The 27,130-nt window shown below is 41.0% G+C and overlaps 1 protein-coding gene across 27 annotated transcripts in view; it reads left to right on the plus strand.

The window, feature by feature from the left end:
* Positions 1 to 27,130, plus strand: part of RIMBP2 (RIMS binding protein 2) — a 293,820-nt gene that overhangs the window by 209,645 nt on the left and 57,045 nt on the right. For 12 of the 27 annotated variants that reach the window (XM_043497942.1, XM_038373952.2, XM_038373955.2 and 9 more), the window contains 5 exons: positions 7,757 to 7,961; positions 14,141 to 14,292; positions 17,572 to 17,648; positions 22,730 to 22,839; positions 25,899 to 26,711. In XM_043497942.1, coding sequence (XP_043353877.1) covers positions 7,757 to 7,961; positions 14,141 to 14,292; positions 17,572 to 17,648; positions 22,730 to 22,839; positions 25,899 to 26,711 — 1,357 coding nt within the window. Of the gene's footprint in view, positions 1 to 460; positions 482 to 7,756; positions 7,962 to 14,140; positions 14,365 to 17,571; positions 17,649 to 22,729; positions 22,840 to 25,898; positions 26,712 to 27,130 lie in introns of all 27 variants that reach the window. The other 15 variants (XM_038373954.2, XM_043497944.1, XM_038373946.2 and 12 more) reach the window with 3 other exon arrangements.

Here is a 27,130-nt window from a genome sequence, read left to right on the forward strand (position 1 = left end):
ATTTTTTTAAAAAAATAATTGAGTGCCTTCTGGAAAGTATATGAGACCAGGGGAAATAAGTGGAAATAAAGCAGACAAATGATAATGTATATACCTTGAAAGCCAAACAAAATTTCTGTTTACCTGATTTGTCTGCTACCTCTGTTTTGCATAACCCCATCAAACAAAGTTTCTTAGCCTTTTGTTTTATGTTTCACTAAGCCTATTCATTTTACCATTGTGTTTATTTAATCTGCCTTTTGAATTCAAGATCAGCAGCAGTATTGATTTCTGGTTTCTGAAATGTACAGTGTGATTTGCATTAATGCATGTTTTTACTTGTGGTAACTGTTTCAATATATTTTGTTCAGAAATGTAAAAAAAAAAAAGTGTTCAAAACTGTATTTTATTTCTTTCTTTATTTCACATCTCTTTGTTTACTGTGTCTTGTTTGGAATTTATTGCTTTGCACTTCACCCAGAACACCTTGGACAGCATGCAGGTATTTTAGGGCATAAATTCTCCCTTCCCTATTCCCCTCCATTCAAAATGTATGTGATAGTCCTGCCTTCCCTTGCATGGAATACATGATAGAACCATTGTTATGCAAGCATGCTTGGCACTGGTATTGTTACAACCCAGGGAGGAGGGCAAGTCAAATTACCAAAGCCACCAACTCTTTCTGCAAGAGGCTAGCCTTTGAACATGGCATGATTTCTTAATAGCAGCTCAGATACCAAACTTGAAGTAGTGTTCTTATGAGTATGCTCAGTAAGAATGGTTCAGTGTTTTATGCAAAGTTGTGACTTTCAGACTGTGTGGATTGTGTCTGAATTGAGATAGATTCTTTGTTAATGTAAAGGAAATTTTACAATGCAGTAATTTACAAATGTATTCACCTGTGGCTAAATTATTCAGCCACTTACCAAAAGGTACTGCGGCTACATGAAAAGATAAAATCTATAAAGTGATATTCTGGGAGCAGAAAATGTGATTTCATCATTAGCCTGAATTCAAACTATCCACCTGGAAAGCGGCTCATCTAGTCTTATGTCTGCCTTGTGCAAACAGTATCTATCCTGTAATAGAAGAAATCTGCTTCATTCTAGATTTTAGAAACCATTTTAGGCTTTAAAGCGCCAGTGTTCACTATACATAATATTTATATAAGAAGTTTGGAAAGTCACACGTGAAATAGATTCAATCCAGTCTGCTGTGGAAAATGGCTTTCTCACAAAACTATTGCACAGTTGGGCACAATAAGTGGTCTCTAATTTAAGGAAACCATGGATTAGTATCCCATTTTGGTTAGAGCTGAGCTGGATTGATAAAGCTATGGAATGGAGTATCAAATTCAGAAGTGGTGCTTAGGTCTTGTGCTGCCTCTGTGCATTGGGATACTTTGAGGCAGATACAGAAACAATGAGACATGCCCACCATCATATGATTAAATGTGGCGGCAGCAACTTTATTAAACTATTAACCAATGAGGAACCACTGATGGAGCTACCTAGGAGGGTTGTTCCAGTGTGGAATTCAGCTGGGCACAAATGGCACAGTCTCTACAGAACTAAGGCTGCCTAGGGACTTTGGCAGGAAGCCAGAGTCCCAACTCATTCCCCTCATCCTCACCAGAAGTGGAGAGGTGAGTAATGGGGAATCCCTGGCTGTGCAAGACAGAGAAGTATACACCCTCACCATATCGTGTTGTGTTTGGGGTCCATGCCCAAGAAGCCCATTGGGTACAAGGACTCGCATTAACCCCCCCCTTTTTTTTTAAACCCACCACCACACTGGAACCTGCTAAAGTTGCAACAAATGTAATGCTGTAAACCCCAGAGCGGGACTTTTGGGATGCTGGATGGAAGGTGGAAAATACCCACACAGCCATTTGCCTGTTTTGCCATATGAGAAAAATGCCTTCCAGCCACCCAACAAAATTTAGCAATCAGTGAGACCCCTGGCATCATAAGAGATCCAGCATATTTATGTATGTCCTGTATGTGGGATGAATGTTCTTCTATATGTATAAATCCTAATGCATCAAGATAACACTATATCTGAAATGTAAAATGTGCATTCTATATTTCCTAAAAACTGTCAGTGGTATGACACTGTCTGAGTCTCTATGCCTGATGAGTTTTTTTAAGTCATCAGAGAACTATAGCAGAATATAACAAGCTAATGTTGAAGCTGATGAAAGGTATTTTTTGCCATACTGTATATAAATATCTTTAAACATAAATTTTTGCATAAAAGAAAACTTGAAATCTGAACATTTTGTGCATTTGTACAAAAAGCAATTTACTTTTGCTGTGATTTCCTGTATTTTTCTTGCTACTATTGGTAATTCAGCATATCTGTGATGAGTTTTCTCCATGACGCTCTGGCTTCTGTTTTATCCTCTAATGGAATCATAATCCTTTGTTTCTGATATTCACAGTTTATTAGATATCTACACTTTTTGAGGTTAACTGTACCTCAATACTTTGTGGCTTGCTGATCACTACTTATGCACTATCATATACTACTATGTATATGTGAATCATGGTGGTTTACTCCTTGATTTATGAATCCAAAGTTTTCCAGGTTATGTCAGAAACGCACCTGATATCTGAGTACTTGAAAAGTGAGTATATAATCACTTTTCCATTTGATTCTCCAATACAGCAAAAAGTGGGGCAAAAGTCTTGTAGTCAAATAGAACCTTCACACATCTTCCCTGTTTTTGATACATAAAGGCGTCTGCATTTATGCATAGGAAATGAATTAGAGAGACACCCGTTTGAGAGGGTAGCTTAGAAAAATCTTCAAGGTTTGTTGTAAACTGCCCACTTTTGACCAAACTCTGCTCTTATTTTTATGATCTGAAACTGTATTTTCAAGAGTTCAGTTCCAGTTTAGAGACCTAAATTAAGTGGCCAGGTTTTCAAAAGTGCTCAGAACCCAGCAGCCCCATTGGTTGTCAAAAGTAATGAACAGTTTTGAAAATATTTCATTTAGGTTCCAAAATAGAAGCTGCTGGGTACTAAGCTCTGTTTGAAAATCTTTCCCCTATGCTTTTGAAGGGGACACAGAATTTCAGGGGATCGTGTCTTGAATATGAAAGGTGATATCAATCCTTTCTGGTTATTCAGGGAGATAGGGCCATCTAAAAAGAGAATTTGGCACTAAACAAACAGTGCCTATTAGAAATTTTCCAAACTGTAAATACGTATTATGAAAATGAAGATACACGTTGAAAGAACTCTCAGAAAATACATCACTGGGCTTTTATTTCTTCATATTATTAATCCCCATTTCCTTACTGACAAGTCTCTGTTGCTGTGATCTCTTTCCTGACAGCTCTGACAAATGTAAAGCTCTTTAACGATGAAAAGTGCTATATAAAGAACTAAGTAGCCTCTTATGGTCACGTACTGTACTACCCCCACTTGCTCTAGGATTTCAGATCAGAGACTCCAGAAGTTTGATCCTGCAGGTGGCTCTTATTTAATAGAAGATACAAGGCAGTGTAAACAGTGATTTATCAATATGGAATATGGCGAATTTATCTATCTGTAGTTTTTATTAGGTTTTTCTATATTGCTGATCACTGCACAGATCAATTAGGTCTTCATAGCAAGGTCCCTAAGGGATATCAAGAGTGTTTGGCTTTTCTCCTTTCCCTGGTACAGAAATCTCTGCTTTTGCTTCTTTCCTTCTTCCCCATCCTGTTAATTTTGTTATGGTGGGAAAGTTTTGTCAAAGAGGAGTGTCTTGCAGCATACCCTGAAGTTGGCAAGACTCTGGTGTATGGCAGCTCATTCCACAGCCAATCCCCCTCATTGTAGAGCTAATTGTCTGTGGCTGCCCCATGGTGTTGTGAACTGTATTGTCCCAGAGGAGCACAGCTGTCTTGGTGAGTGGTGGATGGAAACGTAGTCATTGATGTAGCTGAGTCCTAACCTGTTGATGGCTCTGATGATCAGAACGAAAGCCTGGAACTATCAACAGCAGCAGATAAGGAGTGAGTGGAAAGATCGGTGCATAAGAGTAAGGTGAGAAACATGTTATGCACAAGCTGGAATCTCGAGTTGATGCTACCTTGGGATCCAGAGACAGTGAGTCACAGTCCCCATCTGCAGTAAGAGGTGAAGCTTCTTAGTGAGACATTTTTCAGTGTCACTGATGCCAACTGGTTTTCTAAGCTAATTGCTGTTTTGAACAGGACTTTCAGGGTTAGGGTGACCAGATGTCCTGATTTTATAGGGACAGTCCCGATATTTGGGCCTTTTTCTTATATAGGCTCCTATTACCCCCCTCCTTCCCCGTCCCAATTTTTCACACTTGCTGTCTGGTCACCCTAGTCAGAGTTCTCACCAATTTGAAGAACAGGAGACGGGGGGCATATGGACCCTGGCTAGTTCTTCAAAGAGTTTCTTCAGTTTTGCCCAGATTGTGTGTGAGCCAACTACTCTTCAACCAGGAGCTGCTCTCCTCTAGGTATGATGACATCTTCATGATGGTGTTGATTGCAGCTGGGTGTTATCAATGTATTGTTGGCAGCTCAGTCTATGGCATCTTTCCACATCTTCCAGGGAGTCTCATTTTGATATTCAAGAGGGCAGGGACAAAGTAGCTCCCAAAGGGCCTCCAGAAGCGAGGGCAATTGAGGAAGCAGAGCACTTGTCTATTGCCATATTTTTAGTCCCATTGGAGAGGAATGACTGTACCAATGCTAAGCCTTCTATTCTAGCCTTGTCATGCAGAAAGGCCAACCAAAGAATGTGAGTGACTGCATCGTAAATTGCTTAGAGGTCAAGTAGTATGAGCTTCTAGATGCGGCCTCCTTCCTTGGCCATAAGGATGTCCTCTTTTAGTGCCACTAGGGCTGTCGCCATGTTTTGCTGTATGGCCATGTGAAGTACAATTGGGGAGCATCTAGGATGTTGGCAGTTGCCATGTGATGTTGGAATGTGGTTGTCAATATTGTCTGAATGATCTGGAAATGGGAAGTGAGCAGCAGAGTTGTAGTAGGAGAGAGTATATGCTGATTGTGGTTTTGTGGGGAAGACTGTTACATTTTTTTCAGGGAGGTTAGCATGTGGTTTCTGTTAGCAATAGGCAGAGTTATAATAATGCAACTATTTCTGTGTAGCTTTTCAGTGTTATTTTATCACAGTACTGTGTTTAGTACCACCAGAAACATTCCTGACTTGCAGATTTCCCATGCATCTTTTCAAACAATTGTAGCTAATACTTTAATTTCAGTAAGAACTCAATGACCTTTGCCATTTACCAGCCTCTTCTGAGCCATTTTATTTAGATTTGGAAGGGCAAGAGCATTAACTTAAAATCAGATCATTATAAATGAAATCTACAGAGCTTTTCACCATACGTCAGAAACCGGTAAATAACTTCAAATATTCACAGGAGTATTTTATGTTAGAATGTAATCTGAATCCATATGTGCATTTGTTAGCAGATTACCAGTGTGAAGTTTAAAGCCATTTTTGGTATATGCCAAGAACAGTCATTTTTACATAAATCTGCTCATAAATTAAGTCCTGTTTAAAATATTACATATAATATTAAAGATGGTGACATGAATGAAAAGACTGTGTCGGTTATTTAGCTGTGTTTAAGTTATGAGTCAGAGATTATCAATGACAGCAAGATGTGTTTGTGTAATTTTCTGAAGGTCTGTTTTGATTTCTGTAGACATTATTTTAGTGGGGTGAAATTCATCCTTGTGCAGAAGGTCTGCGCAGCATTTAAATCTCCCTAAAGTCCTCATAATAGGTCTTAAATGGGACTTAAGTGGTGTATAGGCCTTGGGCTGAGCCCTTGCACAGATCTGAATTTCATTTTTTGCTATTAATAGTCAAGCAACCAGTTGTCTAGTGTTAGAAAACAAGCACATGCAGGGTTGGCAGCTCTGTTTTATTGCAAGTTTCATGGTACTTTTTCTCCTTAAAGCATCAGTTCTGTGATCATATCAGAATCTTTTCTTCCATTTAAAAAATAAAAAAAGCTTCTAGCCCTCCAGGTTGCCGAGAAAAGTTCAAATTGTGAATGCTAATGACTCAAAGCCCAAAAGGCAAATAAAAAGAACCCCATGTTTGTTTATTTATTTTCCAATCTCATGATTTTTTCAGGGTCTGACTCATGATTTTTGAATGCTTGGGTTGTATACTGGAAAGCTTCAGGGTATTTCTTGCACACAGAGTTGATAACTAGTCCCAAAGCTCTCCATTGGAAAGACTGGGATTCTAGAAACCTAAATCCTTTTACTGCTGTTGCCTATTTAATTTTCTTTTCAAATTGCACGCAGAAGCCCTATTGCCAGTTTTCAACTAATTGCTAATCAGTGGCAAAGTGACAAATAGAAAAGGCTCGTATGTGGGTACCCTAAGCCAACAGTGGAAGAATAAAAAACAAAGGCGCTTCGACTTTGTTTAGAACTCTTCACACTGTCTCTGTCTTTTCCAATTATCTCTTATTCCATTCAGAATACTCACATCAGCCAAATGTGTTCATATTTCTATAGCAAGATTAAACCAATTTGCATTTTATGAATTTGAAGAGATTAATTATACGTTCGGATTTGCTTGTATTTTTAGAAATATTTTATTAATGAGAAAATAATACTCCATTCTATATCAGGAAACTGGGACATTTTAATGCATGTGTTCTTCCAGGGGGCATGTGGGTGAAACTACTGAACATTTTAAATTACTGAGGCTCATCATCAGGAGAGCCCGCGAATGAATTCCATCATTAGCCTTGCCATGAGTCATATAATTGTTTGGTGCCCATAGTGAGGCATCTGGATGTAATACAGCTATGGTTTTTATGTAGAAACTAGTAGCCATTCAGCTGTCTTTCTCATGCACCACTTGAAAAATTCTGCTCTTCCCCCCCCCTAAAAAAAAGTTCCAGTAGCAACAATTAAATGGGGAAAAATGGATCTAATTCATAGCCAGTTTACACTCATTATCATGGCTGTTTTCCTTGGGCTATGGAAGGGAAGGAGGTTAAATGGGATGAAAAGAATGTTGGTATGTGATAAAACATCAAATTAGGAAATAATGCATCAGATTGTTACATAATTTCCACATAATTTCTGCTGTGTCACAGCTTGATGCCTCAGAATTAAAACAAAAAGGCAAAGCCTGCCAATGACAAAATGTTTGTTACACTCAAGCTTATGAGTAATACCCTGTTGGCTGGTGTCTGGATTACTTCTGGACAGATTGGCACATCTAGTTGTGTACATTAATTTTGAAATAGAATTCAGCCAACAGCTAGACCAACATTCTGCATGAACCATCGCTGCTTTTCTATAAACATTAGTATAGCAATTAAGTAAGCTGTGATTTAATGGCTAAGGATGGGCAAACCTCAAAAAGAGATCCGGAATTTTGGGTTGGTTTGGAGAATCATTGAGAAGCTGGGCTGCTTTTCTGAATCAGCAATATTTGGGCTGAAAAATTTCATAAAACAAGGCTTTATCTTGCAAATTTACTAGCAGTGCAACTCCTGGTCCTAACTGAAAACACTATGAGAACAAGCTTTCTCTTGCTTGGAAATTGGTGGTGAAAAAAATATTTGCCTGCATATTATAGACTCCCAAAGGGTGTGACTCTAAATATGGGAAAATGTTTAGGAGGAGGAAGAGGGGGATCCAAACTAGTTTGCCCATCCCTGCTTCTGGATACTCTCTGACAGTCTGATCTGACCAAAGCTCTCTGTGATCCCATTCAGATGCATCTCTTATGTCTTGGTTGTGCAGGCCAAGGTACGAGAGCTAGAGGAGAAATGTCGGACACAGAGTGAACAGTTCAACCTCCTCTCCAAGGAACTGGAGAAGTTTCGGCAGCAAGCTGGAAAGATTGATCTCTTGAGCAGTAACTCAGTAGCATCCTCAGATGTTCTTGGCTCCCCTAGTAAATCTCTGTCCCAGTTAATGAACGGAATAGCCACCTCCATAGGCAAAGGTAAGAGCTGATACTTTTATTTGAAGGAATGTGCTGAATTAGGGGTCAAATTAAACCCTCATATAAACAAATCCCAATGGGATTTGCTTGTGTGTGTGTGAGAGAGCAGAATTTGGCTCTGATTCAGCTGTATACCCTGGAGCCATTTCTGAGTAGCTCTCTGACTTCATTGGAGTTGCAATGAATTTACTGAGATTTAATGTAATTGAGAGTAAAATTTGACCTAACGATCATTCCTCGTTATTTGTGAAAAAACAGCCTTTGGGAAGCTTGTCTTGAGTGTCAGAGATCAAGAGCAGTTCATATCCCAGTATAGGTCACCACTTGTGTGATGATCCCCTGGGTGGATTGTCTGTGGGAACTGATCATAGGACCTCTGGATATAGAAGGTCCTTGGGTTAAAGGAGCTGTCTCACTAGCTTGGAGACAGCAGTAGACTGTAGGGGGGCAGAGACTCATCCTGACTTAGTGTCAGTTACATTTGCTTTTTTTCCCCTCTCTTTCCTTCTGTGAAAGGAATCTGTAGGTAGAGTGGATTTAAAAATGAAGGTGTTCTGTGGAAAATTTCAACAAAAAAGAAAATATTTTCTTTTTAGTCAAACCTTTCAGCAGAAAATTTTGACTTGTGAAAAAACCACAAACCTGATGAAAAATAAATAAATAAATAAATAAAAATGAGGAAAGCAGAACGTTTCCACAAAAAATGTTAGTTTTGATGAAAACTCAGTTTTCCATCCAAAAAGTTTGGATGGAATACTTTGAGAAGCCCTCCATGCAAATAACATCTGTTAGGTTTTTACTTTTCCCTAGAATGTTGATTATACTTAACAGGATGTGGTCAGTGTAGTGATGATGGATTAAAGTGCCATTTTAGCCACAGTGAAACTTGACTGAAAATGCCCCTTTATTTTAATTTAAAAAGAAGGTAAAAACAAGGTTTTAAATGAATGAATTTAATTTAAAAATAAGGAAGATATGTTTAAATATTTTCCATTCTCATCGTGCCTTACTTACCATAATAATAATAATCACCTAGCTTTTATACAGTGGTTTTCTGCAGTATATCTCGAAATGCTTCATAAGGGAGGTCCATATCATTGTCTCAATTTTACTTTGTTCCCTTCATTGTGTGTCTCCCAAAGAGGCGTGTTGAGCTTTTGCCAGGTGACTTTTCTTTTTGCCAAAGGCGACTCCTCCTTGTGACTAATTGAGTTTGCTCACTGCCTCTTACGCATAAACAATTTTTAAAGACTGAGGCAGTATTGTTGGTCAGGAGGTTATCTGAGGATAGTTGGAAGGGACCCATAATGTAGTTTCCACCCAGCTGCCTGACTGTCAGTGCTGAAAAGCGCAGTGATTATGTGTACAGTGCCTAGCACAAGAGAACCCTGGTCTTTGGATGGGATCTCTAGGTACTATGGCAATGCAAATAATAATTAAATATAATGCATAATCAGTGACATTTGTTCTCTATCATGATCTTTCTTTCTTTCTTTCTTTCTTTCTTTTCAATTAAGTTAACAGGTCAGATCATCAGCTGGTGTAAATCGGCATAGCCTCATTGAAGTCAATGGAGCTACACCACTTTACACCAGAAGAAGATCTGGCTCCAAACACCTCCTGACTTAGTTTCGTGGATTTTGTCACAAGGAAAACTACATACGTTAAAGGAAAGAAGGATTTGTCAGTGGAGGCATTTTCCGTGATGCAAGGGAATAAACCAATTAAAAAGGAGGAGGAGAAAAGAAAATCAATTCTGGACAATTGGTGTGCTGATATTTGGGGATCGATAACACCAAACTGTAATGTTCTTCAGGCATCACTCTGAGATACTAACATTGCAATAGAATGCTCACAGTTGTTGTGTTGCTGTGAGATAATTTTTCATTGCCTTATCAGGCTTTGAGGATTCTTGAACAATTGCTTTATAATAAATATGAAGAGAAGCTGGAAAAGTAAAATAGATTTGGGTTTTGTATTTCATAAGGAAAACTACATATTTTGGGTTTTGTATTTTCACAAGGAAAACTACATATTTTGGGTTTTGTATTTCATAAGGAAAACTACATAGATTTGGGTTTTGTATTTTCACAAGGAAAACTACATATTTTTTTATGAAAAATTTCATAAAACAAGGCTTTATCTTGCAAATTTACTAGCAGTGCAACTCCTGGTCCTAACTGAAAACACTATGAGAACAAGCTTTCTCTTGCTTGGAAATTGGTGGTGAAAAAAATATTTGCCTGCATATTATAGACTCCCAAAAGGTGTGACTCTCTGCTCTGCCTGATTGGAACTGATCTGATATGAAAAACTGTGGAGAATCAGGCAGAGCAGTGACTTCAACCAGGCCAATACCCTCGCCTTCAGGAAACATGTACGCATTGTTGTCCTCCAGTGAATTCTATTATTAATCCTTATCATTATTATTACTGTTACTTTTCAGACTACTGGGCTGAGGGGAAGGATGTATGTATTCCTAGTCTCCAACGAGTTCATAAATGGAGAAGCGTCCGTATAAGACCAAAAACTCCTGGTACTTATTGTGATGCAAACCAAGTGACGCCACAGGCATTGCACCAGAGTGAAAAGAGAATATAACTTGCGATCCCAACATATTCTGATTGTAAAATTAATCTTAGTTACAGATGCAGCATTATGTTACTATATCTATGCATACTTAATCCAAAGGGGCTGGCTTCTTCTATAGAACTCCAAGAGCAAGAGAGTTCAAGAGGTTTACAACATGTTTCATATATGAGTTTCAATTTGCCTTTTTGCTAATTGATGTTGATTGTTGTTAATGAAGTCATTTGCACTTACGGTAGCTTTTTATAAAATCTCTGTTGAATTAAAAAACCATAAAACTCTACTTGGTTGCTGGAATTTGGACAAATTAAGACACTTTATTTAAAAATAAGTAATCATCACCTTAAACAGCAGCAACAACAACAACAACAAAAAATGATTTCAATTGTACAAAGTCCCCAATAGCTAACAATTAACAATCTACACTGTAGCTAGTCCATAGTTTGTTCTCATATTTTTACCTTTTACCTAGTATGGTACAGTACCTTGGAAATAGAGTGATGGATTTAAGCTGGTTCAGGAAATTGCTTTTATTACAGTCTGAGATGGAAGACGCCCTGTAGGGCTAAGAGTGCAGGGAGGAGGGATTTCTTCAGGAGCAGCAGTTGTCATTTCACAAACTCTTGCATAGGAAGTTAACAGTTGCTGGCATTCAGGATAGGACTTGTTAGAGGAAGGGAGAAAGGATATAGCTGAATGAGAAGGGGGAATTGAGAGGGAAGTGACATTTCAGGAAGCAGTAAATCAGATTTGGAAACCAAATCCCTCTTGAATGGTTGGAATTACTGCTGAAGTGTCTCCCTCTGCCACTTTTCGCTGACCTAGGTAGGAAAACATCATTGTCCCCATTTACAGGTGTGGCAAATGAGACACAGAAGGGGTAGGAGTGATTTGCCCAAGGTCACACACCAAATCAATGTCAGAATCAGGATTAAAACTCAGGCCTCTTGTCTCTCAGGTGCATGCCTGATCCAGTAGAATGAAGAAGCTCAAGGCAAGTTACTTAATTTCTTTCTATTTCCCTCTTTCTAAAATTGAGCAGTAATTCTTCTCTTCTCTCCCCCCACCACATTCAGTCTCTTGCTCAGTCCTGTCACTACTTTCTCTCTGTTACCAAAACCCACATTACCTTCCTGTCCGTCACGGCTAAAATCCTTCTCCATGCCTCAATCATCTTTTGCTTGACTGTTGTGATCTTTCCTTTTCTCTTACCTCCCCTGCTTCTCACCTTTCCAGTCTGTCCAAAATGTAGCTGCTAAAGTCTTCTGCTGCTTCAACCACATCATCTGCATTTGCATCTCTCTGTTCTCTACTGCATCAAAGTCAAGCACCATGTCCTGACTTTCACAGCCCCCATAATTTGGCTCCCCTCTTCATCTGGGCACTTATTCCCATCTCCCCTGTCTCTGTGTCTCTGTCTCTCTCTCTCTGTCTTTGCTTTTCCCAGTCCTTTTTGCCTTTTATCTCATGTTTCCACTCTCAGCCTTGGACCTTCTATCATGCTGCTCCTTGTTATCTCCTGCTGAGCACCCTCTCTCCTCCTTCATATACCTCCTTAAAGCTTACTTCTTCCAACATCCCTTTCTGAGTTCCCCATCAATTCCCATGACATGAACAGTGTTCCAGGATCTTGCTTTTGGGTTGTTCTGTCTGATCTAATGTAGGCTCAAATTCTGGCCAATCCCCTGTATCCGGTACACAGCAAGGGGTAGGGTATCGAAGGAACTTTCCACTCACCTGGTGCCTAGGAAGAACTCACACTGCAGTGTATATAATGAAACCAAGGAAAATTCAATAGACATGAGCCTCAGAACTGGTTTCCTTTTAATATATTGTTGCAGTTGGAGCAATTATTTGTAGACTCTAGAATGACAGTCTGGTGTGGCAAACGCATTAACAGTGAATGGAAGGAGCCAAGTTAGCAACAGGTTTCTGAAAGGGGATCATTATTCTATTAAAAGTATGAAAGAAATTCCAAAAATAAAAAATGTGCCCTTTGCCAGTATGGAGATTGCTGCAACCAGGGCTGGTTGCAATAAATCTTTTGTTCGGCCTTGTATATTTCCCTGCCGTCAAGGTGCTTAAGTGGACGTGCTGTAAAATTAAAATGGTGCAAAGCGAATGAATCAAGTTGGACCAAGGAACATACCAAAAAACCCTCTGACAATGTCTTTTTGGAACTCATCCTCCTCTGTGGTACAGTGGATGATTCTCAGGGGCATGTAACCGGAGGAAGCAGGCACTTCAAGAACAGAACACCACGTTTCAAACTCCTAGCACAACTGGAGAGGAGCTGCCAACCTCACACGTGACCAGGACTTGAAAATAAGGGCCTGGACTAGTTGTATTAAAAAGAAAGGCAAGGAAGGCTGAGAAATCTGATTGTGGCAGCAGTGCCCAAATTGTTTGCTGTGGTTTTGCTGCAGCTGCTGCTGTTTTAGATATAATTAGCCCTAGCTTGTTGTTTCCTGTTTTCTTTCTTGTGGTTCCAGAGGAGTAGTCTGGTGAAGGAAAACGTAGGGCAGCGTTTTATATTCCACGTTTATCAATCCCCCTTGCAGCCTTGGGTAGCACATTTTTTAAAAGCGTATTTCACAAGCCTTTAGGGCTTGACCCTGGGAATACTTCAGGCTGCTTAGCATCTTGCAGGATCAGGTCTCTTTTTCCTTTAACAGTGGGGTGTATTCTATCTTTTATTAGCATCATCTTTACAAGCAAAAAAAAATGTTCAAAGTGTCTCCAGAATTTTATCCTTTTTCCCTTAATGTGTGTCCTGCATTTTTTAGACAGTTTAATGATTGTGTTTGTGCCTTAGAATATGGGCTGTGGAACAAAAAACCCCAATTCTAATTCTACTCTGACTCTGATTACCATGTAGCATTGGGCAAGACACTTACCCGACATTGTTACCTGATCTGCAGAATGGAGATAGTAGAACTTGGTTGTTCTCTGGCAGTGAAAAGATCTGAAATTGCGTATATATTTTCACTTAGGTTAAGTCCCATTGCACGTGCACGGTGACGTAAAAGTGCCTTATTATAAATGAGGATTAGGACCAGTAGTGCGTACCTATCTCCCTACAGGGTATTGAACATTAATTAGTTAAAACTTTTTAATGAAAGTACTAAGCTAAATATTATTATTGCCAATAAATAGACAGTATTTACAAGCAGGCTTGTTGGGTTTTTTTCATGCCAACATGAAAAATAATCTTAGCATGTGTGTGAAACTACTAGAACACATAGTCATCTCATATAATAATCTTTTCTCTTTTCCAACTGGTCGATAAAAATTGGGATGTGATTCATGTTTATTTGCTCCTTAGCTCTGATCTTGAAATTAAAATGTCTTCACATTCCCTATAATTGTCCATTAGAAGTTTTTCGGAACTTTTAGTTCACTGAATAGGTACAGAATGGGAAGTGGCAATGGATGTTTGCTCCATGCTACTCTTTGTCAGCCCCTCTCTGAAAGGGCCATTAATAGGGGCCAGATGTCATTCACACTTTGTGACCCATTCAGCATGTGATGCCTCTGCTGTGACTGCCAACCAGGGTGCCACCAATTGTTGTGTTTTTATTTACGGGTAGGTAACGAAAGCCCCTCTGGAAGTCGTTGTGTGATTTCGGAGTTTATACGACCCCTGCAGATATCCGGTGACAAACCAGAACAGTTGTCCGTCAAACCTACTTTTCTGTCCAGGTCAAGATCCGGCAGCCCAAGATGCAGATTTGATTCAGACGTGAGTCTTTTTAAGTTGATGACATTGGGAATGTGTTTGATCGGCCAGAGCCTTCCTTCTTCAATGGGACAGGTGTGCTGCACCTCAGTGTTTAACTGCACTTCTAAAGAGTCAAGGATTGGGATTTTCAAAAGCACCCATTTGGGAGCACAAATAATGGGATTTATTATTTTCAAACCCATAGGGGGTTTGAAAATCCCACCTAGGAAACCTGAGCTGCGATTTTCAAAGGAGTCTCAACAAGTTAGGTGCCCAAATCCCACTCATTCAATGAGAGTGTTAGGTGCCCCTTAGATGTCTTTGAAAATCCCAGCCCTTGACAGCATGGTTTAAGCAGTGTTTTATAGCTAGACGGCTGTTCTGTTCTGAGCCTCATATATACGTAGGATGAAAATCAGCTATGTTTTTTTATCTTTGCTGACTGCCTTGCATTCTTGTCTTTTGCTTAGATTGTTTATTTAGTCCTTGTAAAATGTATCACATTTTTGTCTATCTTTTTTGTGCCCATTAGTGGTGCTAGATTGACGTAAATCCTCTATTCACAGGACAGATAATGCACCTGTAAGAGCACTATTCCACCCGATGCCCTGCCAATGTGCCTCAGCTCTGTTCTAGAAAGGCCACTTCTAGGTGTGAGAAGTGGATCATTCTGTTTGACCTGTTCTTTGCTTTGTTTTCATGATGTGGAAATCCACTCATTAGTAACTGGAATGATATTGCCACCTGGACCAATTTCTAGGGTACCATTCTTAGCTAAATTTGAGCCTATAAACTGGAAAATCCCCTCAGCCATCCAGCTTCCTACCATATCTGCATTTATTTGCAGTTTTTGAAAAATTCAGCAGAGGTCTTCACAATATTTTATTATTGCTAATCTTCACACATCCCAGGACTAGCAGGAAATCCACTGAAACACCATTCAAGTTCTTCAATGTACTTGATTATGACTCCTTTTCCTTCATCTCACCATGGGCACAGTCTCAACACCCACATAAAAAACTCCTATAGACGTGAATAAGGATGAAACCCAAAAGCCTCTTGTAGAAATGTTATAGGGTTCTATAAAAATGTTCTTAAATCCCAGTCAGATTTAATAGAGAATAAGGTCCTATCTGTAGGTGTCCTTAACCAGGCTAAAGAATTCTCTCAGTGGGATCTCATTTTCTATTAAAAACATATATGGGATCATTTTTTAAAAAAATCTATAAAAAGGCTATTATTTTACATTAAATTCTGTAACACTGTTCCATGAGGGCAAATAGAACTATAATACAGTGAGGGTTGGAATGATATTTTATTGGATACAGTCCTGATTTTTCCCTCTGTCAAACATTTTAAAAGTAAATAGCCTGAAATTGTGTTCAGATGCTGTGGCTATAACATAGGGATTGCAGCTGAACCCCAGGAAGTTTATTACATCAAAATGCTTGTGGACATCGTTAAAAATCCAAGTGTAATACAGGATATTCTACAAAAGAATTAGATTCCTACTAGCTTCTACTAATATGCCACTCTATATCCACATCTCAGGGTCTATTGACCAAGAAACACATACAGATAAACTCTTAATACCATTAGTGGGAGGTGTGAGCAGTCCCTGCTTGGTGAATAGGCTGCATCAGGAGCAGTGAAGCCAGAAGAGGCAACATAGCAACCAAATGTAAGGAAGCAGAACTAACAGCACAGAGCAGAACAAGTGCATGTCACATTTAATTCCCTTCTTCTATTATTTTTCAGTTGTCTCTCACTGAGAATGTCAAGCAGTTTTTAATTGAATTGCTCATTGTTTGCCTTTCTAAGTGTAATTATGTGGTCCCTGCATACCTCTCACATACACAAGGAAGTTTAGTTACACACCAAGGTACCATATCCAGTATCCAAGGAGAAAAGTATATAAATGACACCTTAAGGAAATCAGTCTTTTTTAAATATAAAATCTGAGTGGTACTTGCTGTTGTAATTTCTGACATCAAAAGGGAGCTCAGTCCATTCCACAAAGACATCCCCGCAACTTCCATGACAGTTAGTAAGAATTCTGGCTCTGCTTCTAGGGTAATCATTAAGCTGCACACATATATGTAGGGAGTCGGGACATAAGGAGCATCCATACACCACTGTACAGGCTACGCACATCACCAGTGCCAACTGCTGCTCCCATTCCCATGTGGTGGGTGACAAGTAGGCAGGCAGGCAAGAAAGCATGGGGAGTGTCCGGAGTCTTGGTTATGCCCACCAAGAGAGTAGCCCATGCCCCAAAGCCAGCGCAGAGAAGAAAATGACTTGCACCAGCATTTTTGCTGGAGCACATTGCTTCATAACTGGAACTAGGGGGCAGCAGGAACTAGAGGGTGACTCCAAATCACAGTCTGGTACCTGCCTGTTTCCTGGATTATGAGGTTACCATCCAGCCCTCTGAAAGCTTCCCTGCTTGACTCCATAGCCTAACTTGGTACTTCTGTTTTAAGGAGAAGTTGCTATCCCAGTTCTCCTAGAGGTGTCTAGCAAATCGTAAAACGGGACAGTGAGAAACGTATCCCTCCTTTACGAACTCTGCCCAGTATCAAGCAGGAGAAACAGAGTTTTTATTATTTCAGTACACTGAATTTCAAGAACGTATCTGATGCAGATGCAAAATACATGGGATCTGTTTATGTTGACTCAGCGAAACAGTTTAATCACTAGGTTTTCTACTCATCAATTTATGGTGGAGTCAAAATTATGGCTTTGCTATTTTGTGCTGAATTAAGCATCATGGTGAATTCAGAGCTAATATATTTTTCCACTGGGTTAGTGGAGCGGATGGAATTCAGCAGATGGGGACTGATTTAGGAGAGTTTTATTTGGTGTGATTCTCAAGTTAACACTGGTCACAACTTAAAAAAATCAACGTTCGCTTACAGTTACAAGTCAATGGTATCTAAGGTACCACAGTTATTTCCTATTCTAACTATAGGATGCCATTATGAGCTAACTGTATAAATGTTGACATTTTAATGGCAACTAACACTGTATACAATGCTAGGTTAATCATTTACAATAAGTCATCTTGGGACTAACTTGCTGAAGTTTTACTTAAAATACAACAGCACACTTTGGATAAATTACTATTAATTATTAGTCTACATATTTCTAAATAAAAATGAATTGCCGAAAGCCTATATCTGACTCTGTTTCATGTCATATGGAGTGTTGCATGTACTCAGGCTAGTTTATATAGGATAGCTTCAGGATAGCAGTGGGTGCAACAGTATAAATCCTATTGTCTTTATTTCTTTACAGATGGATAATGAACGGAATTCCAATACCTCAAAGCAAAGATATTCTGGGAAAGTCCATCTTTGCATCGCCCGTTATAGGTAACATAAACAGCTGGGGGAAAAAAATATAATTCCAAAATTGTGGGGTTTTTTTACTTTTTTTTTTTTTTTTTTTTTTTTTTTTTGGAGATGTAATTAATGTCCAGGCCCCAGTCCTGTTCAGACACAACCCTAAGTAAAGGGGCGAATCACAGTGGGGTTTAGGGAAATGGACAGAATCCTAACCACACCCTACTTCCACAACCTGGGCAAAAGGTGTGCCCCACCCTCCATGCAAATGGGTTTGTCTGGTGAATTCGCATCTGCAAAGACCCCTCCCACATTCATCCCCAAGCAACTTCATGACTGCAGTGGATGGAGCTCCCCTATGCAAATACAAAGCACAGCTGTGTGGTTCACAGAGAGTGCAGGCTTTCTTGTGCAGGCTTTCCGCATCCTACCCCCATGCTCTTGCACAGTGGAACCATGCAGTTTTTTTCATTGCCTTTTGGGTTGTACTTGCCTACAGACAGATGGGGGTCGGGTTTGTGCCCAGGTCATTTTCTGACCAGCTGGCCTGGGAAATGGAGGTCAGGGAAGAGCAAACAACATTTGTCAGAAGGGATCCTGCTAATAGTGTCTTTCTCAGTGTATAAATAGCTTCAAATCAGCAAAGGGTAGTCTCAGAATGTAAATGATAACATTCTACATTAATTCAGGCTCTGTGTCTGACCATTACAGAAAGGTTTTCAATAGAGACACAAGCCTAATCTTTTAGAAGTGCTTTCTCTACTTCAGCTTCCTTCCTTCCTGAGAGGAGCAGTGCCAGCAGTGCACCTGCACACAGGCTCTCTAGATGGCATGGGAGCTCTTGTGAAAGTGTGGCTTGTCTGCTGACTGATCTGGGTGTGTTGAGCCTGCTGGCACTCAGTTACTCCTGGGGGAATTCTGCCCCACTGTGTGGGTGCAGAATTCATCTCCCCTGCAGATTTCTTTGCTTCCCCAAAGAAAAATGACTTTCTGACAGGGAAGCAAAGGGAAGCCGCAAGAGTGGTCGTACATCACTCCCCAGCAACATGAATGCGTTGTTTCAGGCACTAGGATTAGCCAATGGAGTGGTAAATCACTGGGGAGGAGAATGCCCCAGCCAGTGTCTCCTACCCTGTACCAGGCTCACCTAGTCCTGGCTGGGCTGGGAAGGATGGGACTTCCTCTTCCTCTGTAAGGAGCTGGGCTGGGAAGGATGGGGGGGTGCAGGGCCCTGGGTGGAAATGACGAATGCGTCAACTTCCAGGGATGCCATCTCTCCAGGACTGACTGCAGTGGCCCACGGGGCCCCCTAAAGCACAGGGGCCAGAGGGTCAAATGCGCATGGCTTGCTGGAGTGATTTAAAAGGGCCCCTGGGCAATTGCCTCCTTTCCCCCTCCTCCCCCCCCCAGCTGTGGGCCTGGCAGCCAGGGCTGGGTCAGACTCACCCCCAGAAACCTCTCTGGCTGCAGGAAGCACCGCACCTCCCCCCTCCCTGCCCCCATTGCTCCTTAGCCATGGTGGGGAGGGGTCACTATATGGAGAGTTGCTCCCCATCCGCCCAATCCCCTGTGTATCCAGACCCACCTCATACTCAGATTGCCCCACCAAACCTCACCCCCTGCACCCAACACCCTCCACACTGACCCCCCTGAACCCAAACCCACATCCCGACAAGCCTCACTCACCCTCTGCATCTGGAGCCCCCCTGCACCTAGCCCCCCCCACCGAACTCCACATCCCTGCTTCTGGATCCCACTCCTGCACCTAGAATGCCCCCACACTGACCCCTTTGAACTCAAACCCACATCCCGACAAACCTCACCCCACCTGCACCTGGACCAACCTGACTAGCCCTCCACACCCACACTCTCCACCAAGCCAGCACCCGGACTTGCACCCCACTAAGCCAGCACCTGGACCTCCCTGCTGAGCCCTTCACACCCAGATCCCCTGTGCTGAGCCCCACCACCTTCACCTAGATCCCCCTGCAGAGTCTCATTGTGTCTGCACCCAGAACCCCCCCCCCCCCGCATGAGCCCGTGTTCATCCAGATCTCCTTTGCATCCGGGCCCCACCCATCACCCCACACCTGGATCTCCCTACACTAAGCACCTCCATACTTGGATCCTGGTGTGCTGAGCCTGCCTGTCTACATCTAGTGTGATTGGCATGGAGGGGCAGGGCCCCGGGATGTTTCTGGGAAAGCCCTGGTCCCTGCACTGTGTCAGAGTCAAGTGCCACTTTACCTCCGAGTCCATGTCCGGGGGAGGAGGATGCAGGGTTATCTCCTACCTCTGTGCAGTCAGTGGCCTGTGCTCCCTGCCGCCATGCTGGAGCCTCCACATTTATTTATTTATTAACAAATAAAATTTGCAGAATTTTAAAATATTGTGTGCAGAATTTTAAATATTTTGGCGCGGAATGCCGTCACGAGTACCACTCCCTGATACTGCAAATCTCAGTAATCAAAATGTTTTAATACTAAATTTAAGTCTAAATTTCCCTAGAATTAACCTGGCTAACAAAGAGGAGGATTCATGCCAGTCCCAGTTCCATTACAGTGTAATATTCAGTGGACTGCAGAGTTTAGAGGAGACAGTTCAGAGCCCAGAGGAAGGCAGAGCCCATGCTGAGCTCAAATTAAACTCATTTTCTCTAGAGGAACATGATTTCATTTCTGCAACAAGTACTATAAAGCTCACCCAACTGAAGAAAGTTCCTAAACAAACCAGCATGAAACTAAAAGATTATTAATTGATTGACTAAATGCCTTATATATCAACTTTAAGTGGTTGCAGTCATACTTGAAGAGCCGGGAGAAAAAGAACAGATGAAGATTGCTTTCTTTGTAGGCTTTAAAAAACAAACAAACCCAAACCTGTTGTTATAGGTAACAGTGCAATTTCTATTTTATGCTAGATTTAAAATAATGCACTTTCCATTGGCTTGTAACATCAGAGCAAGTCTAACATGGCATGCTCAACATAGAACATTTACGTTCAATTTGGACATTATGTTCTTTTTTTTTTTTAAAGAAAAGGAAAATTGTATTTGTTGTAAATGCCAAAAAAAAAAAAAAAAAAACAACCACCAAAAACCCCCCCGACAACATCTCCAAGTGCTAGAGAGGCAGCACAGTGTTGTGGTTAGAGCGGAGGAATTGGGAGTCAGAGACCTAGAACCTGAGCATGGTTCTGACACCTCCTCACTGTTTGACTTTAGGCAGGCCCAGAATCCCTTTGGCCCTCACATTCCTTATATGTATAAATGTGGGTCATGTTACTTGCCTAGCTCATCAGAGAGGGATTGAAAGGACTCTTCCATCAATGCATGTGAAATGCTTTCCTGATCCACAGATGGAAGTCCAGCACATGGCCTATGCTGGAGGGGTTGAGGCCTGATGCAAAGCCTCCTGTTGACTTCAGTAAACTTTGTATTGGGCCCTTAATGTTCCCTTAATCCTGAAGTTCTGATGGATGCAAAGGTATAAACTGTTTGCTGGCCTACTAAGAGCACAAGAATTTCAAGGAATTATTACTAGCATGATTATCCATCATGGGTATTCAGCAGGATTTGCCAATTCATAATGTAGTGCAAATATCTGATAAATGCTTTATGCCTTCTAAAAGCTTTTCTCTGAGTGTGAGTCAGACTTTGCTATAATTGATTGCTTTATGGAGAAGAATAATTCATGAAAATTAGCAGATCCTGATAGAGATGATTTAGGAAAAGACCCATATAAGGTTTTGTATAGTTGTTTTAAAATTCAGTAAAGACATAGGCTGGGATATTCAAGGAGCCTAAAAGGGTTAGTTAGGTAAATTATTTGGAAAGAGGTAAACAGTGAGGAGGCAAAGTTTACAGATGATAAAAAAACTACTCAAGGTACTTAAAGCCAAAGCAGACTGTGAAGAGTTACAAAGGGATCTCACAAAACTGGGCAACATACTGGCAGATGAAATTCAGTGTTGATAAATGCAGAGTAATGCAAATTGGAAAACATAATCCCAACTGTACATACAAAATGATGGGGTCTAAATTAGCTGTTACCGCTCAAGAAAGAGATTATGGAGAGTTGTCTGATAACATCTGCTCAGTGTGCAGCGGCAGTCATAAAAACTGACAGAATGTTAGGAACCATTAGGAAAGTAATAGATAAGAGAATAAATATCATAATGCCACTATATAAATCAATACTGTGTGCAGATCTGGTCACCTGAGCTCAAAAAAAGATATATTAGAATTGGAAAAAGTACAGAGAAGGGCAACAAAAATGATGAGGGGGATGGAACAGCTTCCACAGGAGAAGAGATTAAAAAGAGACTAAGGGGAAATATGACAGAAGTCTATAAAATCATGAGGGGTGTGGAGAAAGTGAATAAGGCAGGGTTATTTACCCCTTCACATAACACAAGAACCAGGGGTCACCTGATGAAATGAAATTAATAGACAGCAGGTATAAAACTAACAAAATGGATCCCCATTGCTCTGGGTGTCCTTAGCCTCTGACTGCCAGATACTGGGGCTGGATGACAGGGGATGGATAGCTCGATAATTGCCCTGTTCTGTTCATTACCTGTCAAGCATCTGGCGTTGGTCACTGTCAGAAGATAGGTTTCAGAGTAGCAGCCGTGTTAGTCTGTATTCGCAAAAAGAAAAGGAGTACCCGTGGCACCTTAGAGACTAACAAATTTATTAGAGCATAAGCTTTCGTGAGCTACAGCTCACTTGATACTGGCTGAGGTGGACCATTGGTCTGACCCAGTGTGTCCATTCTTATGTAAGCCCTATGGGGTAGGGACCCTCTTTTTCTTCTGTGTACACCTAGCACAGTGGGGTCCTACTCCATGGCTAAGGCTCCTAGGTGTCATAGTAATACGAATAATAAATAACAATAATAATTTAATATAAAGGGGACTCCACTCCCCTAGGCTTCCTGCCAAAATATGTATTTCAAAAGGTGAGGCAAGAAGATGGGACTGTATAGCTACTCTCGTGCAGTTTTTAGAACTACATTCTGCTGTACGATTATTATTCTGTGGTGTGTGGGTTGTAACTCACTCAAAACACTCATTGCGTGAATGAAGTTTCCATCTGTGCTTCACTGCAGTTACAACCCGTTTGATGGACCAAATGAAAATCCAGAAGCAGAGCTCCCCCTTACAGCAGGAAAATACCTCTATGTGTATGGAGACATGGATGAAGATGGCTTCTATGAAGGTTTTGTTTATTTATATCGTCTTATTAATTTATGTTCATTTGAAACAATGTAACTCCCATGTTGATTTATCTACGACCAAAATCAATTGATAAAGACCCCCATGATCATCCCTTTAATTAAGAGAATTTGCACACCAGCAAAGCAGCTCCTTCCGCTTATAGCTAATTTATAAGACTTCCTGAACCATCAGCATTTCCCATTTGGCAAGATTTGTGCTGACAAGAAAGCTTAGTGAGATTTCAGTTTTTGCCTCAAAGATCCTTGACTCTCCTCAAGCTGTGAATGTTTGATTCTTCTAATTATGTAGAATTTCCTCTTGCTAGACACTGATACAAAGTCATCTTGGAACGAGGTGGCAAGTAGCGGTTTGATACGAATAGATTAACGACACTTAAATACTGTTTACTTTTCATTCCCTTTCATTCTGAAGTTGCTCCCTGCAACATCGACTTCATATCTTATCTTTTCCATAGGTGGCTGTTCTTCACTTAAGCTGATGTAGTCTTGAGCAGTGTGGCAGATATCAAACATCATTAGCACACAGTGACTTTTCTGAATTGACAACTTAAGCAATATGATAAAGGTTCTTGTGACCTAGTCTTGCAAAGCACTGCAGTTGATGCATAACTTAGCTAAGATAGGTTTCAGAGTAGCAGCCATGTTAGTCTGTATTCGCAAAAAGAAAAGGAGTACTTGTGGCACCTTAGAGACTAACAAATTTATTAGAGCATAAGCTTTCGTGAGCTACAGCTGTAGCTCACGAAAGCTTATGCTCTAATAAATTTGTTAGTCTCTAAGGTGCCACAAGTACTCCTTTTCTTTTTAGCTAAGATAAGTAGCCTCGTTGAGTATGTCTACACTGTAATTCCAGGTTTAGTAGAACTCAAGTTAGCAGATTCTGGGTTTGTTAACCTATGGCTTGAGCATCTACACTTATTTGTAACTCCAGTTAGAAATGGTTGAACCCTTAGTCCCAACCTGAGGCTCCAACATCTACACTGCATTGTGTAGGCCCGAGTCCAACAACCCATATCCCAGACTTCCTAGTGCCCTCCCAAAATGTGGCTGCTCTAACCCTTTGTTTGTGGTGCAGTGTGGGAAAACTTGACTGTCCACCAATTCGACTGTCCAGAGGACAAAGAAAGTCAGCCCATAGGATTGTGGGATACTTTTGTTGGACTCCCAGCACGAGAACAGTAGGGCTGCATCTAAACAGCAAAGCAATAGGGTTTGAACCCTGAGTCCTGGCTTGACTCAGGCTCAGACCCACCACCTCCATGGGATCCGGGGTCTGAGCCCTGGGTTAGTGTGGTTTGTGAGTAGACAGAAGAGAGGTTAGGCTTGAGCCCTGGGCTTACATTGCAGTGTAGACATACTCATTGACTACAGTGGGATTGCATATCAGGAAAATTACATAAGTGATTGTGTCCTGCAGAACTGGGGCCTTGGTTTCTTTTATTTTTGCTTCCCATGGGAAGGTATGTACGAGACAACACGTTGACCCACTTTTTAACTTGCTTCCCTAATACCTACATTTAAAGCTGGGCTTGTGTTTCATGAACATTAACAATGATAAACCAGTTGATAAGTAATTTCATTATCTAAATGTATCAACTTCATTTGTACCTCAAATAACTCAGTATTAGCTAGTGACAAAACAGTTTATTTGGTGGCCTAAATGAAAACTATAGACTTTTGCTAATACACATTTTGAACTCAGAAAGACCCGCCAATGTGTGGTATTTCACTAATGAAATCCAATTAGCAGTCGCTGAGACATGCTCGTATACAAATATGACTACACATGCAATCAGGGATCCCCACTGAAATGAATCCTTGTGGTCAAGGCACTGGACTGGGACTCAGGAGTCCTGGGTTCAATTTCTGGCTCTGCCACAGACTCCCTGGGTGACTCAGGGTATGTCTCTTAGTCTCTCGGTGCCTTATTTACTCACCTTTAAAATAGGGATGATGATACAGTCTTTGTCTGTCTTGTCTTTTTGGACTTTTAGCTCTTTTGCACAAGGATCATCTCTTATTGTGTAATTCTACAATGCTTAGAGCTATGTAGCCCTTATCTCAGCTGAGGCCTCTCAGGGCTACTGAAAGACACGCAATAATAAATTCAAAGCAACTTCATAATATGAGAGATCAAATAATCCTGTTCATTTGCTTGAATCCTGGGTTGTGTCGTATGCCTGAGATTCTCATGGACTTCAGTGAAAATGATTAGCACGTGGTTTAATTGTGTAACAGTAATGGAGTCCTTGTAATATGAAGGACACTGCTATTGAACCTTTGATGGGAGGTGGGGAGAGGCTATTGGCTTTAGTGTGCAGGTTACAGGCTGAGTGTATTTGGGGAATGGATATTAACAGTATTCTACTGAGTTTTATAACCACTTGGAACTGTCAGCTGGATCAGTAACTCTGCAGAACAAAACAGTTCTTTTTCTTAAAGAATAATGTCTGTAGCAAGAGAGCAAAGTAAGTGAGCAAAAAGCGAAAAAAGCATAAACAGAAAACTCCCTACCTTCGGAGTTCAACCTAGTCCTTTGATTCCTGTCTGAGAAGGCAGACTTTCACAATCAGCCTCTTAAGGCACTTTTTCTGAGCCTCTCTGCCAGGGAAGGAGGATATCTGAGCTGCAGTTAACCCGTTGTTCACCAGGGACCTCTCAGTGCCTTGCAATGACCTACAACACAAAATATGGCTGCTTATACTTTTAAACGGGATTTTAATCAATAGCATAGCTTTGCTTTAATTCATCTTCACCTAATAAAACTGATCTACAGTATTTCATATTATTTAATGTACTTCTTCAACCCAACACTACCAGAGGAGAGAGTCATCTAGAACAGCGCTACTCAAAGTGGTGGTCTATGGACCAGTGCCGGTCCGCGAGCCATCGGCTGCCGGTCTACGCACACATTGGGAAAAAAATTGCCGGTCCCCCACATCAGATAGCTTGAGAAGCACTGCTCTAGAAGACAGCTTGGCCAGTAGTGTGAGAGGAGTGTTCTTTTGCAAATGATATTTGGGTTGTTCTTTCTCACCAGGTGAACTTCTAGATGGACAAAGAGGACTGGTCCCTTCAAACTTTGTGGATTTCGTTCAAGATAATGAGTCCCGTTTGTCAAGCACCATAGGCAGCGAGCAGGATCAGAATTTTATCAACCATTCGGGTCATGCTTTGGAAGGAGATAGTCTACTGGAGCTCAATCCGCCGAGTCACATAGAGTCCAGTGTAATCAACAATGGCACGGGAACTCTTGATATGAACATTGATGAAATTGGAGAAGACATTGTGCCTTATCCTAGAAAAATCACCCTTATTAAACAACTAGCCAAAAGTGTTATTGTGGGCTGGGAGCCACCAGTAGTGCCACCTGGATGGGGAACCATTAATAGCTACAATGTCCTGGTTGACAAAGAAATACGGATGAATGTGTCCTTTGGAAGCAGAACTAAAGCTCTTATAGAAAAACTTAACACTGCTACTTGCACATACCGAATATCAATTCAGAGCATTACGAGCAGGGGTACCTCAGATGAGCTACTGTGCACTTTGTTAGTTGGGAAGGATGTAATTGTAGCACCCTCTCATCTTAAGGTGGACAACATAACCCAGATTTCTGCTGAGCTGTTCTGGCTTCCTACCAATAGTAATTACAGTCATGTGATCTTTCTGAATGAAGAAGAGTTCGACATTGTCAAGTCTGCTAGCTACAAGTACCGTTTTTTTAATTTGAAGCCCAACCTGGCCTACAAGGTGAAGGTCATGGCAAAGCCCCATCAGATGCCCTGGCAGCTTCCTCTGGAGCAACGGGAAAAAAAGGAAGCCTTTGTGGAATTTTCTACATTGCCAGCAGGTTTGATATTTTTTTCCTGTTCCTTAACTTTGCAATACAATTGCTCTAGAAATGACAGGTGCACTAAGACTAGTCCAAATAAAACTCCTTTAGTGTTGAAATTCTGAATCATCCTCATGCACAAAAATAGTAATGTAAAGCATTCCTTCCCATTGTTGTATATTAATTAACAGTATAGACCATGATCCTGCCTTTGGAGCTGCCCGTGTAGATTCATAGATACTAAGGTCAGAAGGGACCATTCTGATCATCTAGTCCGACCTCCTGCACAACGCAGGCCACAGAATCTCACCCATCCACTCCTACAAAAAACCTCACCTATGTCTGAGTTATTGAAGTCCTCAAATCGTGGTTTAAAGACTTCAAGGAGCAGAGAATCCTCCCTCAAGTGACCCGTGCCCCATGCTACAGAGGAAGGC

The sequence above is a fragment of the Dermochelys coriacea genome, chromosome 15 (assembly GCF_009764565.3).
Source record: "Dermochelys coriacea isolate rDerCor1 chromosome 15, rDerCor1.pri.v4, whole genome shotgun sequence".
In the NCBI taxonomy this organism is placed as follows: domain Eukaryota; kingdom Metazoa; phylum Chordata; order Testudines; family Dermochelyidae; genus Dermochelys; species Dermochelys coriacea.